Below are 22,828 nucleotides of genomic sequence, written 5' to 3'. Positions count from 1 at the left end.
AAGAAGTAATATGAAGAAAAAATGTCACAAAACCAGAGACTGAATGGTTACATAATGTTAAATGTGAGAATATATGACAGGTAAAATATTTTAAAATTTTTAATTTACCTGGTCAGAAGCAGTGTAAGTAAAATTGTAGTGATCTTTTATTGGCTGATTATCTTCCACCACTGTAACTTGTGTAACAGAGTCTGTCAAACCAAGGATTTTTATAGTCTCAAAAGCTAAAGTGGTTCCTTCCTGGTATGATGAATGTGTGCATAAAATATCTAATTTGTTCTGAAAAGAAGTATATAATAGTATATATTAAGTAGAAGGTCAATGGATAAAACCTGAAATAATACAAGTATGAAACAAAGAACCAATCACTATCTCTCCATTCCCACCAGTTCTCCAAATCCAAGTAATATATATAATATACTCATTAACGACTCTTCATTTTTTTGTGTACATATCATAAAATTTATTTTCAGAGATAACCTGAATTACCCATGATGCAACTCATATATATCTCTTCTCATTCTAGTATTAATGATGATGAGGAATAAGAGCTTTGGCAACAAAGAATATATGAAGAAATCCAACATCTACAAAAACTATTGCTATTAATTATTGAAATTTAGCCTTATGTATAGATTTTTCATCCTCACTCAAAATCCATAACAATTATTGTTGTGACTGATATAGATTTTCAAATATGTTGACATTATTTTCCTAGGTCCTGCTGCTTAAGCCAGACATACCCATTTAAGATGTTTGAAGATTTCTGTACATCAATTTCATCATCACAAACTTATCCATTACATTTAAATACGAAAATTTAAGATAACAATGTATTTATAATTTAACAACTTAAATTTTAAAATTTAACAATTTATTTAATTTCTTTCTGTTGAAATCTGAAGGTAAATGTAAGCATCCTTCCAAAATAAATCTATGATAAAGGCATAACACAGACATTAGCAAGATATATGTTCAGCTGTGTGTGCAAAGAGAATACTTACATTAGAAACTGAAAAAGTATATAAAATGTAGTTGCCATTTTGTATGGTATCTAAAATGGGGGAAAATACAGAGTTATCAGATCAAAATATAATTCTTTATTGCTAATTTCTCTATTTTTATAGTTCTACAACTCTTAAGAAATTTAAAATAAAAGGTACTGTTAATGGGCGCCTGAGTGACTCAGTTGGTTAAGCATCCTGCTCTTGACTTCAGCTCAGGTCATGATCTCGGGGTCCTGAGATTGAGCCCTAGGTCAGGCTCTGTGCTCAGTGGGGAGTCCACTTCTCTCCTCCCTCTTCTTCTGCCCTTCCCCCTGCTTGCACATACTCGCATGTAGTCTCTCTCTCTTTCAAATAAATAAATAAATATTTTTTAAAAATTATTTTAAATTTTATTTATTTATTTATTTGATATAGATCACAGGTAGGCAGAGAGGCAAGAAGAGAGAGAAGGGGAAGCAGACTCCCTGCTGAGCAGATAGTGTTATGCAGGACTCGATTCCAAGACCCTGAGATCATGACCTGAGCCGAAGGCAGAGGCTTAACCCACTGAGTCACCCAGTCACCCCTTAAAAGTTATTTTAAAAAGTATTGTTTATTAATGAAGCAAATTAAAAAGTTTATCTTTTCAAATTAAAGTCTTTAACACTTATATGCAAAATAATTTTAGTAGTTTATTATCCCAGTAAGTAAAGGTAATGAATACATATGTGCCTAGTTTAATTTTTCAAAGATGGATTAAATATTCCTGGAAATTAAGAGAAAAAACCTTACAATAAAATGTACATAATTGTAAATGTATTATTGAAAGATATTTTATCTCTTTCTAGTAAACCATGTAACATTAAGTTTATCTTTGGAAGATATGGCTCATCACAATTTTTATTTTGCACCTTTAATTTTTTTCATTGTTTGAGGAAATAAGGTGAACCTGGAGATATGTTTTTTTTTTTTAAGATTTTATTTATTTATTTGACAGAGAGAAATCACAAGTAGATGGAGAGGCAGGCAGAGAGAGGGAGAGAGGGAAGCAGGCTCCCTGCTGAGCAGAGAGCCCGATGCGGGACTCGATCTCAGGACCCTGAGATCATGACCCGAGCCGAAGGCAATGGCTTAACCCACTGAGCCACCCAGGCGCCCCTGGAGATATGTTAAAGACAGAAATAAACTTTAAGGAGGAAAGTGGAAGAAGAGAACGATTTTCTACACTATCTATGTAAGAGAACTTTTTATTAACATGTTTCTTTAACAGAGAAACTGAAGATTATGGCTAAAATAATTTGAAAGACAGTGAAAAAAGTAAAAGGAATATGAGAATTTATATATATTTTCAACAATATTAATTTGCCTAAAATTTAATCCTAATTAATGAAATAAAAATCATACCATGAATTGAAGGTCATTTTACTGTTCATTTGTTTTCTTACAGATTGATTGTTTAGAAAATTTTGATTTTAACTTTTCAAAGCACATAACTATGGAACTCCCATATTTGATAACTGATTTATCATATCTCCATATTTTTAAACAACTTCCTAGATAAAAGTAAATTATCAATATGTATTTTTATATAGAAAGAAATATATTTGGTTATATTTATATAATTTGAAAAATAAGAATAACCTTAAAATCAAACCCCACATGCTATCAATGCAGGTATGATCTCAACAGCATTCTTTAATTGATGATCACAAATAATTTAACTCAGCAGGATCCAATCTTAAGGAACCTGTGTGGTAAATGTTTGGAACATATTCTCATGGAAAAGCTCACCCCAGTATGCTCAGGTTCTAAGGTATTTGAAACAGAGCAAGAAGGTTTGTGTTAGAGTAAAATGAGAAAAGGAAAGCAGTAGTGGATAAGTGTGCGTGTGCACACATACATGCAAAAATACAGATCACGGTGAGTGGTCTAGGTCCTGGTAAAGACTATGACTTCTAACTGAATAAAATGGAAAATAATTAGAAGGTTTTGAGCAGAAGTGTGGTGATTTGAATCATATTTTAAAAGGATTACTAAATGAAATAAGACAAAAGCAGAGAGGGAGACAAACAATAAGATAACTTAATGCCAGGAAACAAACTGAGGGTTGCTGAAGTGGATGGGTGGCTGTGTGATGGACACTGGGGACAGTGTGTACTATGGTGAGTGTTGGGAACTGTGTAAGACTGATGAATCACAAACCAGTACCCAGTACCCCTGAAACAAATAATACATTATATAGTAATAAAAATAAATAAATTTTACAATAAATAAATAATAAAAGGATTACTGCACCTACTGGATTGTAAATAGAATGTAAAGGGGTTCAACAAGAACGGCAGACGGACCAGTCAAGGAGCTATTCTAAGTATTAAAATGAAAGATAGTAATGACAGTGATGGAACTGACAAGAGAATCCAGGTGAAGGTAGAACTAAGAGAAATTCCTAGGCTGTGAGAACAAATGGCCAACTAAAGTTTTTGGCATTTTGGAGAGATGAAATCAATTGACAAGGGAAGACTGTAGGTGAAGCAGATATATCATGGTGATCTATATTTTCATAAATAAGTTTTAAAAAACATGAATTTTTTAATAGTTTCCATATTTTCAAATTATTCGAGGGCACACCAATGCATAGACTATTTCTTGAAGTGAGGTTAGAAATACTTAGATGTTCCATACACATACAAAGACATATGGGATATTCTTTAGTACATCTGAGAAATATGAGCTAAAATATAAACTAACCTATATTTTTTTGTACATACAAATACAAAACAAATACCTAAGAATCTTCTTTTTTTATATTTTTAAAGGTTTTATTTATTTATTTGACAGACAGAGATCACAAGTAGGCAGAGAAGCAGGCAGAGAGAGAGGAGGAAGCAGGCTTCCCGCCGAACAGAGAGCCTGATGGGGGGCTCGATCTATCATGACCTGAGCCCAAGGCAGAGGCTTTAACCCACTGAGCCACCCAGGCGCTCCACCTAAGAATCTTCTATTAAAATAAAAACAGGATTAAAAAAAAAACCTTCTCTTTTGATGGCTGCATAGTATTCCATTGTGTATATATACCACATCTTCTTGATCCATTCATCTGTTGATGGACATCTAGGTTCTTTCCATAGTTTGGCTATTGTGGACATTGCTGCTATAAGTGACTCTTAATCTCACAAAACAAACTGAGGGTTGTTGGGGGGAGGGGGTTTGGGAGAAGGGGGTGGTATTATGGACATTGGGGAGGGTATGTGTTTTGGTGAGTGCTGTGAAGTGTGTAAACCTGGTGATTCACAGACCTGTACCCCTGGGGATAAAAATATATGTTTATAAAAAATAAAAAATTATAAAAAAAAAAACCTAACAAATTTATGAGGGTAATTATAATTAACTAAATCTAAATGGATAAATTTAGTATGGCATAATTACATATTAGAAAAAATGGCTCATTTTTTATTCTCCTGGGTATTGAATCCTCAAATTTGGGGCTTATGAAATAAAATTAAATACACTATTAATTAAAGTATATAATAATTTAATTATTTTAACATTAATTAAACAAAATTTTAAATGCTAGGGGTTTTTTAACAGTAATAAAATTTTAGTTTTTAACTACTACAATCACTTAAGAGAGTTGAAAATATGATAAAATTTGCATATTTGTGAATTTATTAAATACTCTAATTAAAAATATCTAATAAAGATATCTATACATGTCAAAAACTTTTACAATGAACCAACAAAAATACTGTCAATGTTTATAATTTAAATAATGATTTTAATTTCACAAAGTAACCTAATACCTTAAGGTAGATAAAAACAGGAATTAAAAATTAAAACTTGTGACCTTTTTTTAAATAGATGCAATCTTATATCAATAAAAAGGCAAATTGTCCCAACATCAAAATGAACCTTTTAAAAGTCTATCACATTGAAACTTACTTTTCGTTTCTCCATCATCCCAGAAAAAATCTCCTTTTGCTGTATTATCTTCATCTAATGCAACTATAAGTCCTAGAGGGTTCTTTCGGCTGTTAAATAAGTTTGGGTATATATGTAATTCAAAATAAATTTATAATAATAAAATATCTTACAAATAAGTCAATTTAAACCCAGCAGATCTGTAGATGTTCTGCATTCATGTGAAAATATTGATATCCATTAAATTCATGTCTGTATTTATTATTTTTCCATGAGAGAAATAATTTATATACTTATAAAATAAATGAAAGAAATAAATTTAATAAATATAATGTGGAACTTCTTGGAGGCAAGATACCAACAAAATTTAAACAGTATAATGATCCTTCAAGCAAGAAAAATTAAATATACTTTATGAATGCAGAATACATTTAACATATATTTGCACATTTCAATTAACTCTACCTTGCAATTTATCAAGGCTACATCTTATATACATAATAAAGAAAGGTACAATATAAACACATTTTACTGCTTAGTAGAATATTTATTAACCTTACAGATGAGGCTAATTCTATTATGAGAAATGAGACATGATGAATACAATTTTATTTCTCTGTCCCTGTAGGTTTTAGAAAGAGCCTGAGGCAGATATATAGAATATATTCTCTCTATATAGAATACATTCTATATAGAGCAGTTGAGTCCAGGCAACTTCTCTATATAGAATATATCCCATTTTGCCTGCTCACCAAAGTATATGCTTCTCTGGTTCAATACAGCTCTAGAATATAACTAATTTTTTGGAGAACGCAGTCACGGAACAGTTACAGTCTGAAAATAAGCAAAGAAAATAATGAAGATACTAGCACACATTCATTCACTCATGTATTTGTTCCTTCAATAAATATTTAGTGAAAATAGAGAGCATATCATGGGCCGGACATTTACTATTGGCCTGGGGAGTACAGCAGGCAAAAGCCAAGTCTCTCCTTTAATGGAGTTTATAAAGGGAGAGGACACATTACATACACAATAAAGTATACAATATAATTCCAGATATTCTTAATGTTACAAAGAAAACACAGCAGGCTAAGATAGAATGCAACTATCCCTTGGGGTGTTAACAGAATATGGGGGAATTTGTGCGTTCAGTATAACCCCTTCTGTGCTCTTGTACCTAGAATGAATGCTGCAAGATGGAGCACAAGAATTTTCAAGTTTCTTCTTTTCTCCTAAATATTTCTGCAAGTTATTCCTACTGAATGATTTAGTTTCTGTCTCATTCTTTCCCTAAACAGAATTATCCACTTCATTTATCATTTAAAGTAAAACATTTTAGCAGAAAGAAAAACATTGTGACATTTATGTATTGATAATCCAAGTATATAACTGACACTATCAACAATTATGTAACTTACTTTACTTTTTCATATTTTTATTAAGAATGAGCAACTAACTTTAATTATACATATCCTATAGAGAATATCAGCACTTCTTTGGCATACAAAAAATTATGATCTAATTACTTTCATTTTTTAAATAAAAGAATTTGTAGTAATGCTATATAATTTGAATCTTTTTATACGTGATTATATTTAAGAATCCCCTTCATACATCAAATATCTTTTGGTGAAAAAACTAAACAGTAATATTTGATTCTCAATAAAATATTAATTAAAACTTGAATTATATTTCAGATTTCAGTTAATGATTTTTCATTTTACCTTGCAGTTGTAGTTACAGCAGGTTGTTGAATGGGGATAATATAACCTCCTCTAAGATGTAATCCTATTTTGTCTCCTGGAAGGTACATATTAACTTGTTGTTTTCTCCACGGCCTCTTTGCACCCTAATATTTGGAAGTTAAAAAGATTTTTTAATATTAGTGAAGACATTAATTCCATTTCACAAGAATTCAATTTTACACATAGAAATAATTTTTACTGTGAGAAATTCATGTCATCTAAATGAATATTTATATACTCTTTTCTAGCTTTGAAAAAATCCTTATTTTTCAGTTTACTGAACAAAGCAGGAGAAAAATAGATTCACTTTTTCAAAAAAATTAAAAATCAATTTAGACAAATCAACTTCCCCTTTACAATAATTAACATTCTTAATAAGTACTGTTTTTATTCTTTGTTTTGGTTTAAAATTAAGTGTATCTTTAAAAAGCTTTTAAAGATTTTATTTATTTATTTGACAGATCACAAGTAATCAAAGAGTCAGGTGGAGAGAGAGAGAGGAGGAAGCAGGCTCCCTGCTGAGCAGAGAGCCCGATCTGGAGCTCAATGTGGAGCTGGATCCCAGGACCTTGGGATCATGACCCGGGCTGAAGGCAGAGGCTTTAACACACTGAGCCGCCCAGGCACCCATTTAAAAAGCTTTTAAAAATCATTCAGGGCATTTGGGTGGCTCAGAGGGTTAAGCATCTGCCTCTGGCTCAGGTTATGATCTCAGGGTCCCAGAATCAAGGCCCGAGTTGGCATCCCTTCTCAGCTGGGGGTCTACTTCTCCCTCTCCCTCTGCCTCTCTCCCTACTCCTGCTCTCTCTCTCTCCCTCATTTTCTCTCTCTAATAAATAAATAAAATATTTTTAAAAATATTTTATATTTTAATTTAGTTTTATTCAAATTTAATTTAAATTTAATTTAATTTAAAATTTAATTTAATTTAATTTAATTTAAATTTTAAATTTAAAAATGTTTTTAAAAATATTTTATTTATTTGTTTGACAAAGAGAAACACAGCAAGAGAGGGAATACAAGCAGGGAGAGTGGGATAAGGAGAAGCAGACTTTCTATGGAGCTAGGAGCTGGATGTAGGCTTGATCCCAGGGTTCTGGGATCATGACCTGTACTGAAGGCAGATGCTTAATGACTGATCCAGGTGCCAAAATAAAATATTTTTTAAAAAGAAAAATAAAATAAAATAAAAATCATTGTTTCTATAAAAATATAAGTGATATGCAAAATAATGCCTTTCAAAATAAATACTTCTCAAAGGTCTTAATCAATTAAAAAATATGTTGCATATGAATATTAAAATGTTGCCTTTTCATGGTTGAAATGAAAATCTTTCCCAAACATTTGAATGTGCCATATATAAAAAAAAAAAAAATTGGTTACCATTAGCTCAATACTCAATTATTCTGCCAAAAAGATAAATATATAAAGTAGGAAAAACATCAAAATAAGTCACCACTCCTTCCTAAAATCAGTCTTGAGTCTAATTTCCACAATTTAAAAATGAATAATATAACTCTTTTTACTAAAGAATGTAATTTTATATTAATCACATGCAAGAAACATATACTTGCTCATATGCAACAAAACATGTATACCTGCACAAATTTTGCAGGTTATTCAAATTGGAATTATTCTTTTTTTTTTATAATGATAACAAAAATGCTAAAAACAGATATGCTATTTGTTGGGAATTAAGTTTCCACGTAGAGATGTGTGACAGTATAATACTTGTCAATTACTATATTAAGGTTACTTACAGTATCATAATCATACCAAGTAGCATTAGGGATGTATGCACTCACTGTATCTGCTCCCTAAAATAAATCAAGATAATTTATACACTTTTTATTTCTTTAATACTTATCAGAAAAGTCTCATATCAAATAGTAAGTTGGGTTTTAACAGTTAAGCAAAAAGCTTCCTTTGTACTCTTCCACTATAGTATTTCCTATAAATAATAATCAGGTTATTTTACTAGTTTTATATAATAATATAAATCACATCAAAAGTGAAGTTGAAATTAATTTAAGTAGCAAATAAAAAAAAGCATTTGTATTGTTATAATCTACATGGTAATTGCAAATGTGTACACATTCATTTCTGTATATTTCCATGGGCTTTAGAGACTTCTAAATAATAGGTAAAACCCAAAAGTCTCACTCTACTATATTTTTAGTACTTAATATTTAATATTTTCATATGATCATCTGGCTTTCCAGTTCCTCTTTATTTACAATTTAACAAAACTTCAATGTCTATTGACATATATCTATGTCTAATAAAATGAGAATTCATTGTTATTACTACAAGATTGATTTTGGCTCCACAAATAAAGCTTTCTTTTTTAGAAGAATATTAATTTTACATACTTTTCTTCTCTGCAGTTACATATTATATATTTGAAAAACATATATTTACTTAACATTTTTATAATTTTTCAGAATTTCTTCTTCATTTTAGAATTCAACATTTATCAGTTTGAAACAGTCAGGTAGAGTAACATTTATTACTAAGTCTTTTTTTATAATTTTGTGTGAATTTGGTTACAAGGTATCCTTTAAAAGCAATAAATTAATTAAAATTGTAAAACCTACCTCTTTCAAGACGGGAGTAATAAGTAATGCGGGACCCCATAAGAACTGAGTGTCCTCACTCCAGGTATTCATATCCTCATAAAACCTAAAATGACAATTTGCTTTGTAATGACAATTTGCAATATAAAGATAAAAATAAGTTTACCCAAATTCTGTTTGGTTTATCATTTCAGTTTTTTCATGGGAATGATTATTATTTTTAATTTTACTTGTTTCACATCTCATTTTGAATCTATGGTTCTTATATCCTTATAGTTCATCTGACACTCAAGAAAAAAGAAAGGAAGGAAGGAAGGGAGAGAAAGAAAAAAGGAGGGAAAGGGGGAGGAAATTAGTTCAACTGGGCTCAAAAAAATTTATCAGAGATGATAAGGTTACTTATTATTCATAATAAATAAGTATTCTGTTTAATACAATTTCTCTAAGATAAATTTGTAAAGTACCAGAAATCTTTCATATTCTACTTTCTTCCCTTTAAATTTTTCATTATAAATTCCTGTTTTAACCTGATTTGAAAGGGTCTTCAGTCATTTCTTGGGGAAAGGTCCTGCTTTGCTCAAGATATACAAAGGCAGACATAATTAATTGCTCTGTTACAATACCATACTCTTGATCTACAGCTAGATGATTTTGACAATACATATGTAACATGTCTTCAATAACTGCGTGTTTAATCTTACTAATATAATTTCCCTAATACAGCCTATGTTCTATTCAATTCCCACATTTCTAGTTCAATCTTGTCCAATCATTAAATTAATTAGATTTATTTACTGCTATCATTCCATAGTTCACCAAATGCTTTATATAAATCATTTGACATCATAATTACTCTCCATTAATTTTTCAATATATATATCTGAAAATAGTTTGAAAAATTAAAATTCTTTTTTTTTTAAAGATTTTATTTATTTATTTGACAGAGAGAAATCACAAGTAGTCGGAGAGGCAGGCAGAGAGAGAGAGAGGGAAGCAGGCTCCCCGCTGAGCAGAGAGCCCGATGCGGGACTTGATCCCAGGACCCCGAGATCATGACCTGAGCCAAAGGCAGCAGCTTAACCCACTGAGCCACCCAGGCACCCCGAAAAATTAAAATTCTTCAGTATGGTACTCACTCATGAAGAACTGGCCTTGCTACAGTTTCTCCAAACATATGGGATTTGTAAAACAGAGTATAGAGGAAAGGTAATAATGTATAGCGAATATTCAAATAATGCTTTGATGAATTAACCAAAAGAGAATTCTGCCCAAAAAATGCTGGATCCTGATGCTATGGAATAAAAAGATACATTGAAATAAAAAAGCTAAAATAATGAATGAAAATTGAAGGAGATGCATTTAATCTATTTGAAAAGCAAATCACATATTTTAGCTTGTTTATAAAAATCTGAAATTGTTACACTTTCTTCACCAAAGTATATAAATATTTTTATTTTTTATGTTTTCATTTAGATATATGTTTTAATTAAACTATTTTATACTAGACATTTTTCTTTTACATTTTACATTTTTCATTTAATATAGTTACATATAGTTAGAGATGAAAATATATTTTAACAAAGAATTTTTTACCTATATTACTTGTGGTAGATTGAATTATTGCCTCCAATATTCATGTTCCCTTGTACACACAACCTTCACTGTGTAATTCTGCAGTTGCTACCACTAAAGGTGGAGTGTACTTCCCCACCTCTTAACTTTGTGCTCAAGTGAGTGATAGACTCTGGGCAGGGAAATCTTAGTACATGTGACACATTCATGGAAAGGCTTAAAATGTGATTGCCTGAGGACTTGCTGCCTTGTGCCCTGTTGTTGCCATTAGAAGAAAAATCCCAGATACGTAGTGTACTGGCCCAGAGATACAGGGAACATGCTGCCTGGCCAGCATGGAGGCTTGTAACTTGAGGGACAGCCTTCCTGCTGAGCCCAAGCTGGATCAGTGGATCTCCCACAATGGGTAGCAAAATTAACTAAAGGTACCATCTACTGCCTCCCTGGATTCATCATCATTTTATCCTGAAGATATTTCCCTTCGGTTGCCCGTAGCTAATCAATGAGCATGGTGGGGGTACTATTCAGGCCCATTCCTGAAATATACAGGACATTTCCAATGCTCAACTTTGCCTTGAGGACTCACCACCGCTGAGTGAAAACCCTTAGCATTGGGCTGCAGTATGTTACTCTCCCTAAAAACCCCCCTTCCTTGCCTTCATCTTCACCAGATCCAGATTATGATATGAAGGCTTGCTTCATTTTTTCCTGCTCCCTCCCCTTTATCCTTTCACAAGTATTTCACCAATAAATCTCTAACATATTTGTCTTGACATCTGCTTTTGGGAGACAGAAATGAACACACAGTGTAATCTAATTCATATCAGCATCTTCCATGAGCACAAATTTCTTGAAAGCATCATTCAGGTGGATTAGGAAATGACTAATCCCCAATTTATACCTTTTACTACTGTTCTGTCATGCTTCCTTCCAGGCAGAGCTCTGCCCATTGTTTCATCAAAACTCTTCTCAAACAGAATTAATGGCTTTATATGTAACCAGTGTGTGAACAGTGAATAATATCTCAACCAACATGCACTTAATTGATTTAATGGTTTCACCTAATTTTCTCATTTCCTCTGAGAAATATGTCTCTGAGAGCCCAGAACATGCCGAATTCATAGGGGTATTAGAACCGCTCAGAATGTCCTTATACTTCTGCTCCCACTAGTTCAGATACATGTTAGTTTAATTTTTCCCAACCTATCTGTTCAGTTTTACTTATTAGACAAAGATTCTGGACTCAAACTACTTTTTAAATCTCTTGAATTTCTTGTGTCTCTTTAACAGAACAAAAGCTGGAAACCCTTAATATTACGTTATATTTTTTATGAAAGTTACTTGGAACTTACATTGTTAGAATCCGGACTCAAAAAGTTTTGGCTTAATTTTAATATTAAATTATTTTAAAGTGATGTAGCACACATGTATATGCTTTAGGCTTAAATAAAATATTTATGGTGCGACCTCATTACCTTTCATGATTTCCTTATTTCACCATTTTTTAATACATAAATTATACGCCTTGAGAAGAGGACTTCTAACTCTTCTTTATGCTGCAAACTTTCAGACTATATCTTCTATGGATATAAATTTAAGTACATTGTTAAAACTAGAATTAGGTCTTATTTAAAAACATGGAGAACAAGAAGCATTTACCTCATATATATCACCATTATGGTTCCTGGAAAATGGATAAAATGCCCCCAGTTGCATCCACCTTCTGCAAAGCTCTTCTGTGGTATTAGCCACAAACCCACAGATGTCCGCTCCAACCTAAGTAACAAATATATCTATTATTCATAGTGTAAAGAGACTCAAATTTGCCCAGAGCATCAAATTTTATGCCTCACAGATTAATTTACATTATTTAGGAATCTTTTTGTTTGACTATCTTCATGTATTCTTCCTTAACATAGTTTTATATTTTCCATTTTTGCTATGGAATTATTTTACACTTTTTTTATATTATTTTACACTTTTTTTCATTGCCTCTTTATACATTGTTAGTCTTATGTATTTACTTTCTTCATTTGATCTAATCATTGTTAACTCAATATACAATGTGAAATTATATTATTAAAATGTGTTATTTCTTAATCGAAAACCCACCCCCATGATTTTATTTTTTCTTTTATAATGTTGCCTAACATGTAGTCATATAAAATTTCATTCCTCTTCTTTCAGGAACCCTCCAAAAAAAAACTGCTATTCTTAATTTGGTATGTTTATATTCATTTACATTTTTACAAACATTTCATTTTTTCTAAATAGTATATAAGTACCCATAAACAATATATAGTATCATATTATATATTTATTAACTTTATGTAAATGGCATATTTGAATGACACAGCATTTCATTTTTTTCTCAAAACATTATTTTTATGAGATTCACTTGTGTTAAATGTAAACATTTAGTTCTAATTCTCTATAATATAGGATCTCATAACTATGAAAAATGCTCCTGTTAAGTTTTATATATAGGTTTCTTTATGAATATTAAAAAAAACTTAACTATTCTTCTATGGTATTATATATATATAAATATTTTCAAGATTATTTTATTGGCTTATTGTAAATACACATTGTTTAATCAAAACTGGTTGTAACCATTTGTAAACACAATGAAAAATTCCATTATTCCGTTTCTTCCCAATTACTGTTATTTTCAGACTTTAAAAAATATTTTTTCACCAAAGTTTTACTTGCATTTCTCTGATTACTATGGAAGTTGAGAACTTTTTCATATTTTTACTGAGTCCATATGGGTTTCTCTTCCTACAGAATTACCTATTTATATCCTTTCCTAATTTTCTATTGTTTTTACCTTCTACAGATTTCTAGTAGGTATTTTAAATTGAGTATTATTTATTTAATGTCTATTTAAAATAACTTTACAAAAGATTTTATTTATTTATTTGACAGACAGAGATCACAAGTAGGCAGAGAGCCGGGCTGGGGGGAGACAGGCTTCCTGCTGAGCAAAGACCCTGATGCCTGATGCGTGGCTCTATCCCAGGACCCTGGGATCATGACTTGAGCTGATGGCAGAAGCTCTAAACCACTCAGCCACCCAGGTACCCCCAAAATAGTCTTTTAATGAACAATTTTTTTTTTCACTTTGTTGTAGTCAAATTTATGTTTCTTTTTTATTTGTGCCTTCTGTGATCTGTTTAAGAAATTATTCCCCTAACCTAACATCACAGAATTATTCATATTTTCTTCTAATATATCTAAGGTTTACTTTCCACACATAAGTCTTTAATCCATCTGAGACTGATTTTTGTGTAAGGTATGAGGCATGGACTCATTTCTTTTTAAATGGATAATCAATTTTTCATATGAATATTTGATACATCCTCAATAATCTATAGTGATAGTGCTATCAGTGATTGTATTTCATTAATGCATGGGCCTGTATCTTATTTTGCCATATTATTCTATTTGAATATACAGAGACAAATATCATTGTGTTTATTACTACTTTATCGGACAGGGTAAATCCTTATGCTCTTTTCTACTTGCATTGTCTTCCAAATGAAGTTTAAGTAATCTTTGATGCTCCCCAAATTCACTTTATAGTCTAAACTGGAATATCACTGAACCTGGATATAATTTGGGGAGAATGTGTATTTATAATATGCTAAGTCTTATTATCTATGAACATGACATATATTTATTTAGTTAATTAAAATTTTCTTTAAAAAAATCTTACATTTAGTTTTAATATTTACTCCTGGATATTTTATATTAATTACTTGCTATAATAAATAACACCTTATCTTAAAATACATTATAAGATTGCTTATTTTTTTCTTCTTTTTCAGACAAAACTACTGAAAATGCTCTATTTTATTCAAATTTTCAAAATCGCCTTTGTAATTTCATTTTGTTAATTTTTCTCTAGAAACTTTGTTTTCATTGCCTTAATCTCTTGTCTTATTTTAATTGCCTATTTCTTTCTTTAGGTTTATTCTGTTTTTCTTTTTTCCATGTTCTTAATTAATTCACTTTACTCATTAATATTCAGCATATCTTTGTTTTTAATCTAAGCAGATATCCCACATTTTTTATATGAAGCATAATTGTGAGCATTCAATTCCAAGGATTTTCCCCCCCTCCATTTCCATTCAGTTTATTTTTTGACTCACAAATCATTTGATAATGTGGTTTTTTAATTTCCAAAGTCAAGAGTCTGTGTGTGTGGGGGGGGGGGGGTGTGGGTGTGTGAAGTTTTTGTTGTGGTTTTTATTTGGTTGGTTTTTGGTTTTCCTTTTGTTTTGTGTATACGAAAGAAAGAATAAGTGATCATTGTAATTTCCTGACACATTTTAAATTATTTCTTTTTATGTAGTGGCCTTCTTTGGTGTTGAATATCAACATGGCATACTTTTTTTGCTTGATTTAGAAATATCAGATTTTTTGGGGCGCCTGGGTGGCTCAGTGGATTGAGCCGCTGCCTTCGGCTCAGGTCATGATCTCAGTGTCCTGGGATCGAGCCCCGCATCGGGCTCTTTGCTCAGCGGGAGCCTGCTTCCTCCTCTCTCTCTGCCTGACTCTCCGCCTACTTGTGATCTTTCTCTCTGTCAAATAAATTAATAAAATCTTTAAAAAAAAAAAAAAAAGAAATATCAGATTTTTTATATTTAGAGTTGCCTAGCATACATTTTTTCTCTTCTTAAAATCTTGAGACTTCCTCTTTATTTTTTATCTTTTATTTTATTTTACTATCTTTTAAATAGAGGAAATAGCTTTATTGTTTTTTAACGTAAACTGACAATCTAGTATTTTAAATATATTTAGACATTTGACATTTACTTTTTTTACTAATGTATTTGGATTTTTCCCTACCATCTTATCTGGTACATTATATATTTGGAAGCTTTTTCCTATGCTCTGTTTATATTGATATTTCTTATATGTATTTTTTTGATTTACTTGAAATTTATTTATTCTGTTTTCTCATTTTAATGGCTTGAATATTATAGACATTTTCTTATAATTCTAATTTTTTCATATAAATTCTAATTTTTTTTATTTTTCTTATAAATTCTAATTTTTTCTACTTTCTAATTCTAATTTTTCTTATAAATTCCCTAAGAATAAGGATTGAACTTTTCCTGCAATATACCTTAGCCATTATATTGAAAATCATTAAGACAATAATATTACAAAAGTAAGAGTAATTCATATATTTTATAAATAACACTGTATGAAATTCCTTACCAATGGTATTCCAAACAGGTTGAACTCCAGCATTCCTGCAATAGACCATTTCATTTGTTCCCATGAAGCAGTATTATCTCCTAACCAATGTGCAGCATAACGTCCAGATCCAGCAAAAGTTGACCGGGTGAGAATAAAGCTTCTCTTATTGGGAAAAACTTTTTCTATGGCTCTAAAAATAAAAGTAAATTAATAAGATTTATTTTTATATAAAAATAAATATTTTATCAATCTTCCGTACCAATTTTTATTTATCTGTCAATATTTATTTGTGTAAATATTGCAATCAAACAGAGAAAGGAAATCTATTAGAAGCGGTTCAGACTTTGGTTTTCTTTATCAAATTAAATGATCATGTTTTTTGTATCAATTCAACCTTTGTTTTTTAACATATATGGTCTATACTCATTGAAATCCCTCTATAACATCAGATTTTGAACTCTGTATGACTTTTTGTGGCACAGTAATGTTGATGCTTTATTAATATATGTATTTTCAAATAATAGCATGTGATGTTGGGATAACAGTTACATATTTGAGAGGCATTTTAGTTTGTTTCCTGAAGCTTACCATCCAAGCCACTAGTATTATTCATCTCACCTCTACTGGTATTGGAGTATTAATGATAATTTTTCCATTAATGGGAAATATTCAAGAAAAGTACAAGTGTTTGATTTAGTAGATAAGATTATCCAGACTACCTTAGTAAAAATATAATATTATCTTAAAGTGGCTATTCTATATTATTATCCTTACAATATTGAACTATAGTATTGCTTTTTGTTTCTAGAATTTATATATTTATACACTTCAAGATGTAATTATCTACTGAGTTTAAAAGTAAAGTAAACACTCTGAAGACAGTGTATAAAAGTGTATAATAACATGGCATGTTTTGGATTAGACAAATGTAGGTTTGAATTAAAATTGATCATGTTTACTTAATTATGAGAAAATTTAAAATGTATTGAGACCAGGATCTGGGTTTTATTGGAAATTGCATTACAGATCTTTATATAATGCTTGGAAAATCATAGGCATTCAAGTTATGATTGTCCCCTTTCTTTTTTTTTAAACTTGTTTCTTTTTTATATATAAGTGACACACTGCCTTAGAAAAATTACTTTGGTAGATACTACATATAAAACTACATTTTAATTGAAACCTTTGATTTTGAAAAATAAAGACTTATTTAGAAACACCTCTCTCCTATGCCAATTGTGAAGTTCATGCTTAGAACACCATTATATTCAGAGATAATGAACTGAGTCAAAACTTGAAACATAATTTAAATCTATGAATTAAAAAAGAATCACAGTTAAACACATACATCACATAGTTCTTGATTAACTAAGATCCACATTCATGAAGATTAGTAAGAGTACTGGTGTTTTTAATGCCCTATTTTTTTTTTCCATGAAAATACTATCCTTCTTTGTTTTCTTATTCTCATTATTTTCCAACTATTTAGGAAATTATAACATATATTTCTACACATTAAATATGAAAGAGGTTTCTGAATGAAATTGCACCTACTTCTCTGTGGCGATAGCCATGCTGTACCCATAGAGGCTGTGAACATCATAATGCTTCCCCCAGTATTGCACAGTGTCCATGCAAATTGTTTTGGAATACAGGAGTTTGTCAAGAATATCTTAGAAAAAATATATAAGAAATTATTTTAAGACACATTTTGCCATTGTGAACTTCATAATCCTTAAATTATGTGCTATGTAAGATGAAATTTAGTTTGAAAAAAAAAATGAAAGACAATTGAAGATAAGTTCTAATTAGGTCTCCACCCTCTATTCCTGTTGATTAACTGTAAGGTTTGCACTTACACTAACAAATATTCAGTTGCCAAATTATAGTACTAAATAAACCCATAGAAAAAATACATTTAAATATATAGATATATGCAAACCCATTTGTATTATACATTATATAAATATACACACACTTTAAAGCTTTATAGCTTAGTTCATTTAAATAAAATTTAACTTATACACATAAATATCTTTCACAATTACAAACCATGTAAATATCTGTTTTTCAGAAAAGTTTTTATTGTCTTTCATTTGCAAGCATATGTGATACTTCCATAATTATTGTCATCTTTCTTCCAATGCACTTACTGCTAGTGCCCTAAGAGCAAATCCCTTCCTTTGGTTAAATTTTTTTAACTTATTTTTAATGGTGAAAAACCCATTTTTTAGAATATGTGAGATGTAACTATTCACATTAGGTTCTTTCTAAAAACTGCATAGACTTACAACATAGTGCCCACAGAAAGAATCTGATCACTTATATTGTAATTTCAAACAAATTTCATTTCCTTTCATTAATTATTTAATCATGGGCAGTTTATCAGTGATAAACAAAGTCAATATGCTATACCAAAATGTAAAATCATACTCCTTTTCTTAAGTATAAAAATTCAGGTCCAAAAGTAAAACAAAAACAAACAAACAAAAAGACATTGATTTCAGGGTCTCAAGATTGCATCAAAATTTGTGATTTAGAAATATATGCTAAGATTTACCATTCAACAAGGAAAATTATTCTCAGCTAATGGTAAATAAATAACTAAATAAAATTTACCAGGAGTAAAAGGTGGATAATTTAGTTTGTTGCTTTCACATCCATTCTTTGAACCTTGAATAAAGCTGGAAACTTCATTCATGTCCTGAATGGATATAATATGAACAACAGACTTTAAGTAATAACAGAAGTATCTTAGATGGGATTCAGGGGTTGTATACAACCAAAATGTTTTTCATTACCTAGTTTTAATTTTACATATAAAACAATAATTGTAAGTATTAAGCAACTGTCTTCTCTAAATAGTTATATCAGTCTTCTCACTGAGTCCACCATTGTCCATCTTTCTAGCACATTCATTTATTCAACATGGTTTGCTCACCTCAGTGGACATTTATCTAATTTCTATGATGTGCTTTGCTGACTACTACGCACAGCACATTTTGCATACTCCTCAATTCCTACACTCTCAGAAGAGAATGAAAGTAAAACAAGGCAATAGCATTTTAGTATTCTAATGAAAATAGTTACAACCTTAATGAATCTCAATGAACCCTAAGGCAGCTGGACCACATTATAAGAACCAGTAACCTAAACATCTCCTGGAGGCCAAGTGTGTTCACAGATTTTTTTTTTTTTTTTTTTGCTATGCAAACTGAGGCTCCAATATTGTCCTGTCACATACTAGTTCTCTGTTTATAGCTTTAAATAAAGCTATAAAATAAAGCTATTTAAAATAACTTTAAATAAAGCCTTTGAATAAAACAGATAATGTATAAAATCATATATCACACTACACAGTCTCAAGAAATTATGAATTTCTTCTCCTCTGTTAATTGCATTGAAGGACTTCTACTTTTTTTTTTTTTTTTTTTTTACTGAAAGAAAAAAAAATTTTATTGTTTATTTTAATTCAGGTAGAGTTAACATACAGTGGTATATTAGTTTCAGATGTACAATGTAGTGATTCGGTGATTCTTTTTTTTTTTTTTTTTTTTAATTTTTTATTTTTTATAAACATATATTTTTATCCCCAGGGGTACAGGTCTGTGAATCACCAGGTTTACACACTTCACAGCACTCACCAAATCACATACATTTTTTTTTTTTTTAAGATTTTACTTATTTACTTGACAGAGATCACAAGTAGGCAGAGAGGCAGGCAGAGAAGGGGGGGTGGAGCAGACTCCCCACTGAGCAGAGAGCCAGATGCCAGGCTCAGTCCCAGGTCCCTGAAATCTTGACCTGAGCTGAAGGCAGAGGCTTAACCCACTGAGTCACCCAGACGCCCCTACACATCTTTGTGGATATGCAGTCTGCTCTCACACAGCTTCACACTCATTCAAGTCCCTTGTTAATTTTATTTTCCTCTGAAGAAATATATTTTCTTTACTACTCTTCCCTTCTGCCATTCACATCATGCTCATATAGAATTAATGTGAAAAATTAAGGTTGTTCAAAGGAGGAACAAAATAAATTTCTCATTGTGGTAACAGATATTAAAAGGTAAATGTTTCCATTCCCCAAATATTTTCCTAATAATAATAAAGAAGAAAAATTATGTAGTTATTTTAAAGTATTGGGTTATTTTATTGAATTTTATTGAAACTACCAAGGATATAATATTCAATTTTGTTTTCCTATGTCCAGTAAAACTAATACAAAGAGAAATTATGCTTACACGGCCAATAATTTTAGGTGAACTTAAGTGTATTTTCTTCACAAATCCATGAGTTACATTAAATTTAAAAATAACTTCAACTGCTGAAATTCATAATTGGGAATTGAGTTGCATTATTTTAAACTTTAAGACTCTTTCTAAACTGTTTAACTCCTTTTGTATATAATTATTCTTGAGAAAATAAGAGGAAAATGTTTACTATGAAATTTATGTTACTCTATTTGAATAATGTATTTGCAAATTTGTAATAAAATTCACAAGATCTTCCAACATTCACTCCAAATAGACAATATTTACAAAATTTAGTAAATAACTTTTAAAGAAAGATTAATTTATTTCAAATGAAAATTGATCAAAACTTTTTGTTTAATCATCAATATTACACTGTATGTTCACTAAGTAGAATTTAAATAAAAACTTTAAAAAATAAAAATATATAAAATATTTGTTTTAACATACAACCATGTAAACAAGATTAAATAAAATATATTATTTCACCAGTTCACAATATAAAGGGAAAGAGTCTTGTCCAAAAACCAAATATATTAAACTACTAAAGACAAAAAATAAAAACTTTTATGATTTTAACAACAAATACAATATTTGCCATTTGATTATTTATTTTTAAGTTATCCTGTCAACTTGGCAAGATTGTATTATGAATATATTAAACATACTACACATAATGTAATAGAATTTATTTGTATCTCTTTAATGTATTTTATATATATATATACTTTTGAAAATTCTGGAAACATTTTTCTCTAATTTACGCACATTATTTGAGTGATGCTACATGTATTCAATATCATGTAAAAATAAACTCAATTAGTATTTTTAACATTACAACCTGCACATTCAAAGCAGTGGAAGGTATGAAAAAAAGGCCTCAATGAATTGGCAGTGAAAAGTACACCTACAGATATTCAAGTGTCATTCAAATTATCCCAAATCAAGTAATGACCATTCCTAGGAATTGTCAACAGCATTTTTAGGGATATTTATGAAGGTTTTCTTTAAAGTCAATTGAAAATTGCATATAAATGTTTGGTGGCTAATAAAAACTTTTTAAAAATCTTGGGGCGCCTGGGTGGCTCAGGGGATTAAAGCCTCTGCCTTAGGCTCAGGTCATGATCCCAGCATCCTGGGATCTAGCCCCACATTGGACTCTCTGCCTAGCAGGAGCCTGCTTCCCAATCTCTCTCTGCCTGCCTCTCTGCTTACTTGTGATCTCTCTCAAATAAATAAATAAGATATTTTTTAAAAATCTCTGGGCATTTTGTGGCTCCACATGTGAACTCAATCTAAATAAAAATAACCAAAATTTCAAATAATTTTTAAAATAACTCAATTATTATAATATTCCCATAAAATGTAGAGAAAATATAATCAAATAAGCCCCAGTTATTTGGATATATGAATTGTTGGAATACATCTTCTTATCGAATTTCAAGTTTCCTAGTACTATATATAAAATTACTGAGTTTATTTATGGAGGAATTCCATTTATTAGATTTTTAAGAATGAAATCATAACATGACCACTACAATGTGTATATTTATTCAGAAAAAAAAATCTTTGGATTTTAAAAATATTGATTAATGCTTTTATTTTGAAATCACAACTTCAGTCTTAATTATAACAAATGCATTAGGCTCTTCTTTCTCAAGTATTAGAAGATTTTCTCAAGAATGATGCAAAAAAAGATAATTCAAGTATATGTTTGTATGCAAAAAGATAATTCAAGTATATGCTTATATGCAAAAAGCTGTTTTTCAATGGCTGTTGAGCTCATACCATTTTCTGAAGTGATTTTAATATTTAAACTTTAAATTCAAAATGTTAGCTTGGAGTTTAAATTAGAAATCAAGAAAACTTTAACACTATTTTAAAACTTGACCTAAAAATAAAATTTCAGCAGTTAAATAATAATTCTTTTTTACTGTATGTTCATTCTATCAGAACAAATAATCTGAAGAAAGTGAAAGAATTAAGGACACAGTTTAGCAGTAGAATTTGTCAGTTATTCAAGTAAGAGCTGGAAGTGGTATAACCACTTCCTATACATCATATAACTTAATTCAGTGATTAGTGTGCTTTGAAATCATACTGGTTCCCATGTGTTTTGTTTTTTAAGCTTAGTCAAATGTTTATGTATTAGTATGAGAACAGAATTGTTCTCATACTAATACATAAATACTAATACAATTCTGCCATTCTCAGATGCTCTTCCTCGTCCCATCCCCACCCTCTCTTTGATGATGAATCGAGTGTGTGTCTTCAGTGGATATAGGAAATGAAGTCTTCTCTATGTACAGCACAGTCAGATTCTCTTTTACTATTCCTAAAGTGTCATTTATGCTGTAGCTCTTCTCTAATGGACTCAAACTGTTTCCTAAGCAAAAACAAAAACAATAACAAAATAAAACAAACAAACAAACAAAAAACCCAAACAGAATAATTTATATAATATGTTGAAATTAGGACTGGAATTAAAAATAAAACTAAAAAAAGAAAAAAACCTCAGGAACGGAATGTACAGTTTTGTTATTTCCATCAGCAGCTAGGTATTATTGT

General features: G+C 30.3%; 1 protein-coding gene across 2 annotated transcripts in view; it reads right to left on the bottom strand.

The window, feature by feature from the left end:
• Nucleotides 1-22,828, bottom strand: part of SI (sucrase-isomaltase) — a 101,317-nt gene that overhangs the window by 53,433 nt on the left and 25,056 nt on the right. For both annotated transcript variants that reach the window (XM_059163586.1, XM_059163587.1), the window contains 11 exons: nt 18,631-18,715; nt 17,566-17,683; nt 16,030-16,201; nt 12,460-12,576; nt 10,365-10,519; nt 9,250-9,334; nt 8,413-8,469; nt 6,632-6,756; nt 4,926-5,014; nt 1,005-1,054; nt 109-279 (listed from right to left, as the gene is read on the bottom strand). In XM_059163586.1, coding sequence (XP_059019569.1) covers nt 109-279; nt 1,005-1,054; nt 4,926-5,014; nt 6,632-6,756; nt 8,413-8,469; nt 9,250-9,334; nt 10,365-10,519; nt 12,460-12,576; nt 16,030-16,201; nt 17,566-17,683; nt 18,631-18,715 — 1,224 coding nt within the window. The remainder of the gene's footprint in view (nt 1-108; nt 280-1,004; nt 1,055-4,925; nt 5,015-6,631; nt 6,757-8,412; nt 8,470-9,249; nt 9,335-10,364; nt 10,520-12,459; nt 12,577-16,029; nt 16,202-17,565; nt 17,684-18,630; nt 18,716-22,828) is intronic.

The sequence above is a fragment of the Mustela lutreola genome, chromosome 2, assembly GCF_030435805.1.
Source record: "Mustela lutreola isolate mMusLut2 chromosome 2, mMusLut2.pri, whole genome shotgun sequence".
NCBI lineage: Eukaryota > Metazoa > Chordata > Mammalia > Carnivora > Mustelidae > Mustela > Mustela lutreola.
Note: the sequence above shows the minus strand (reverse complement) of the source record. Positions and strands in the feature narration are given on the sequence as shown.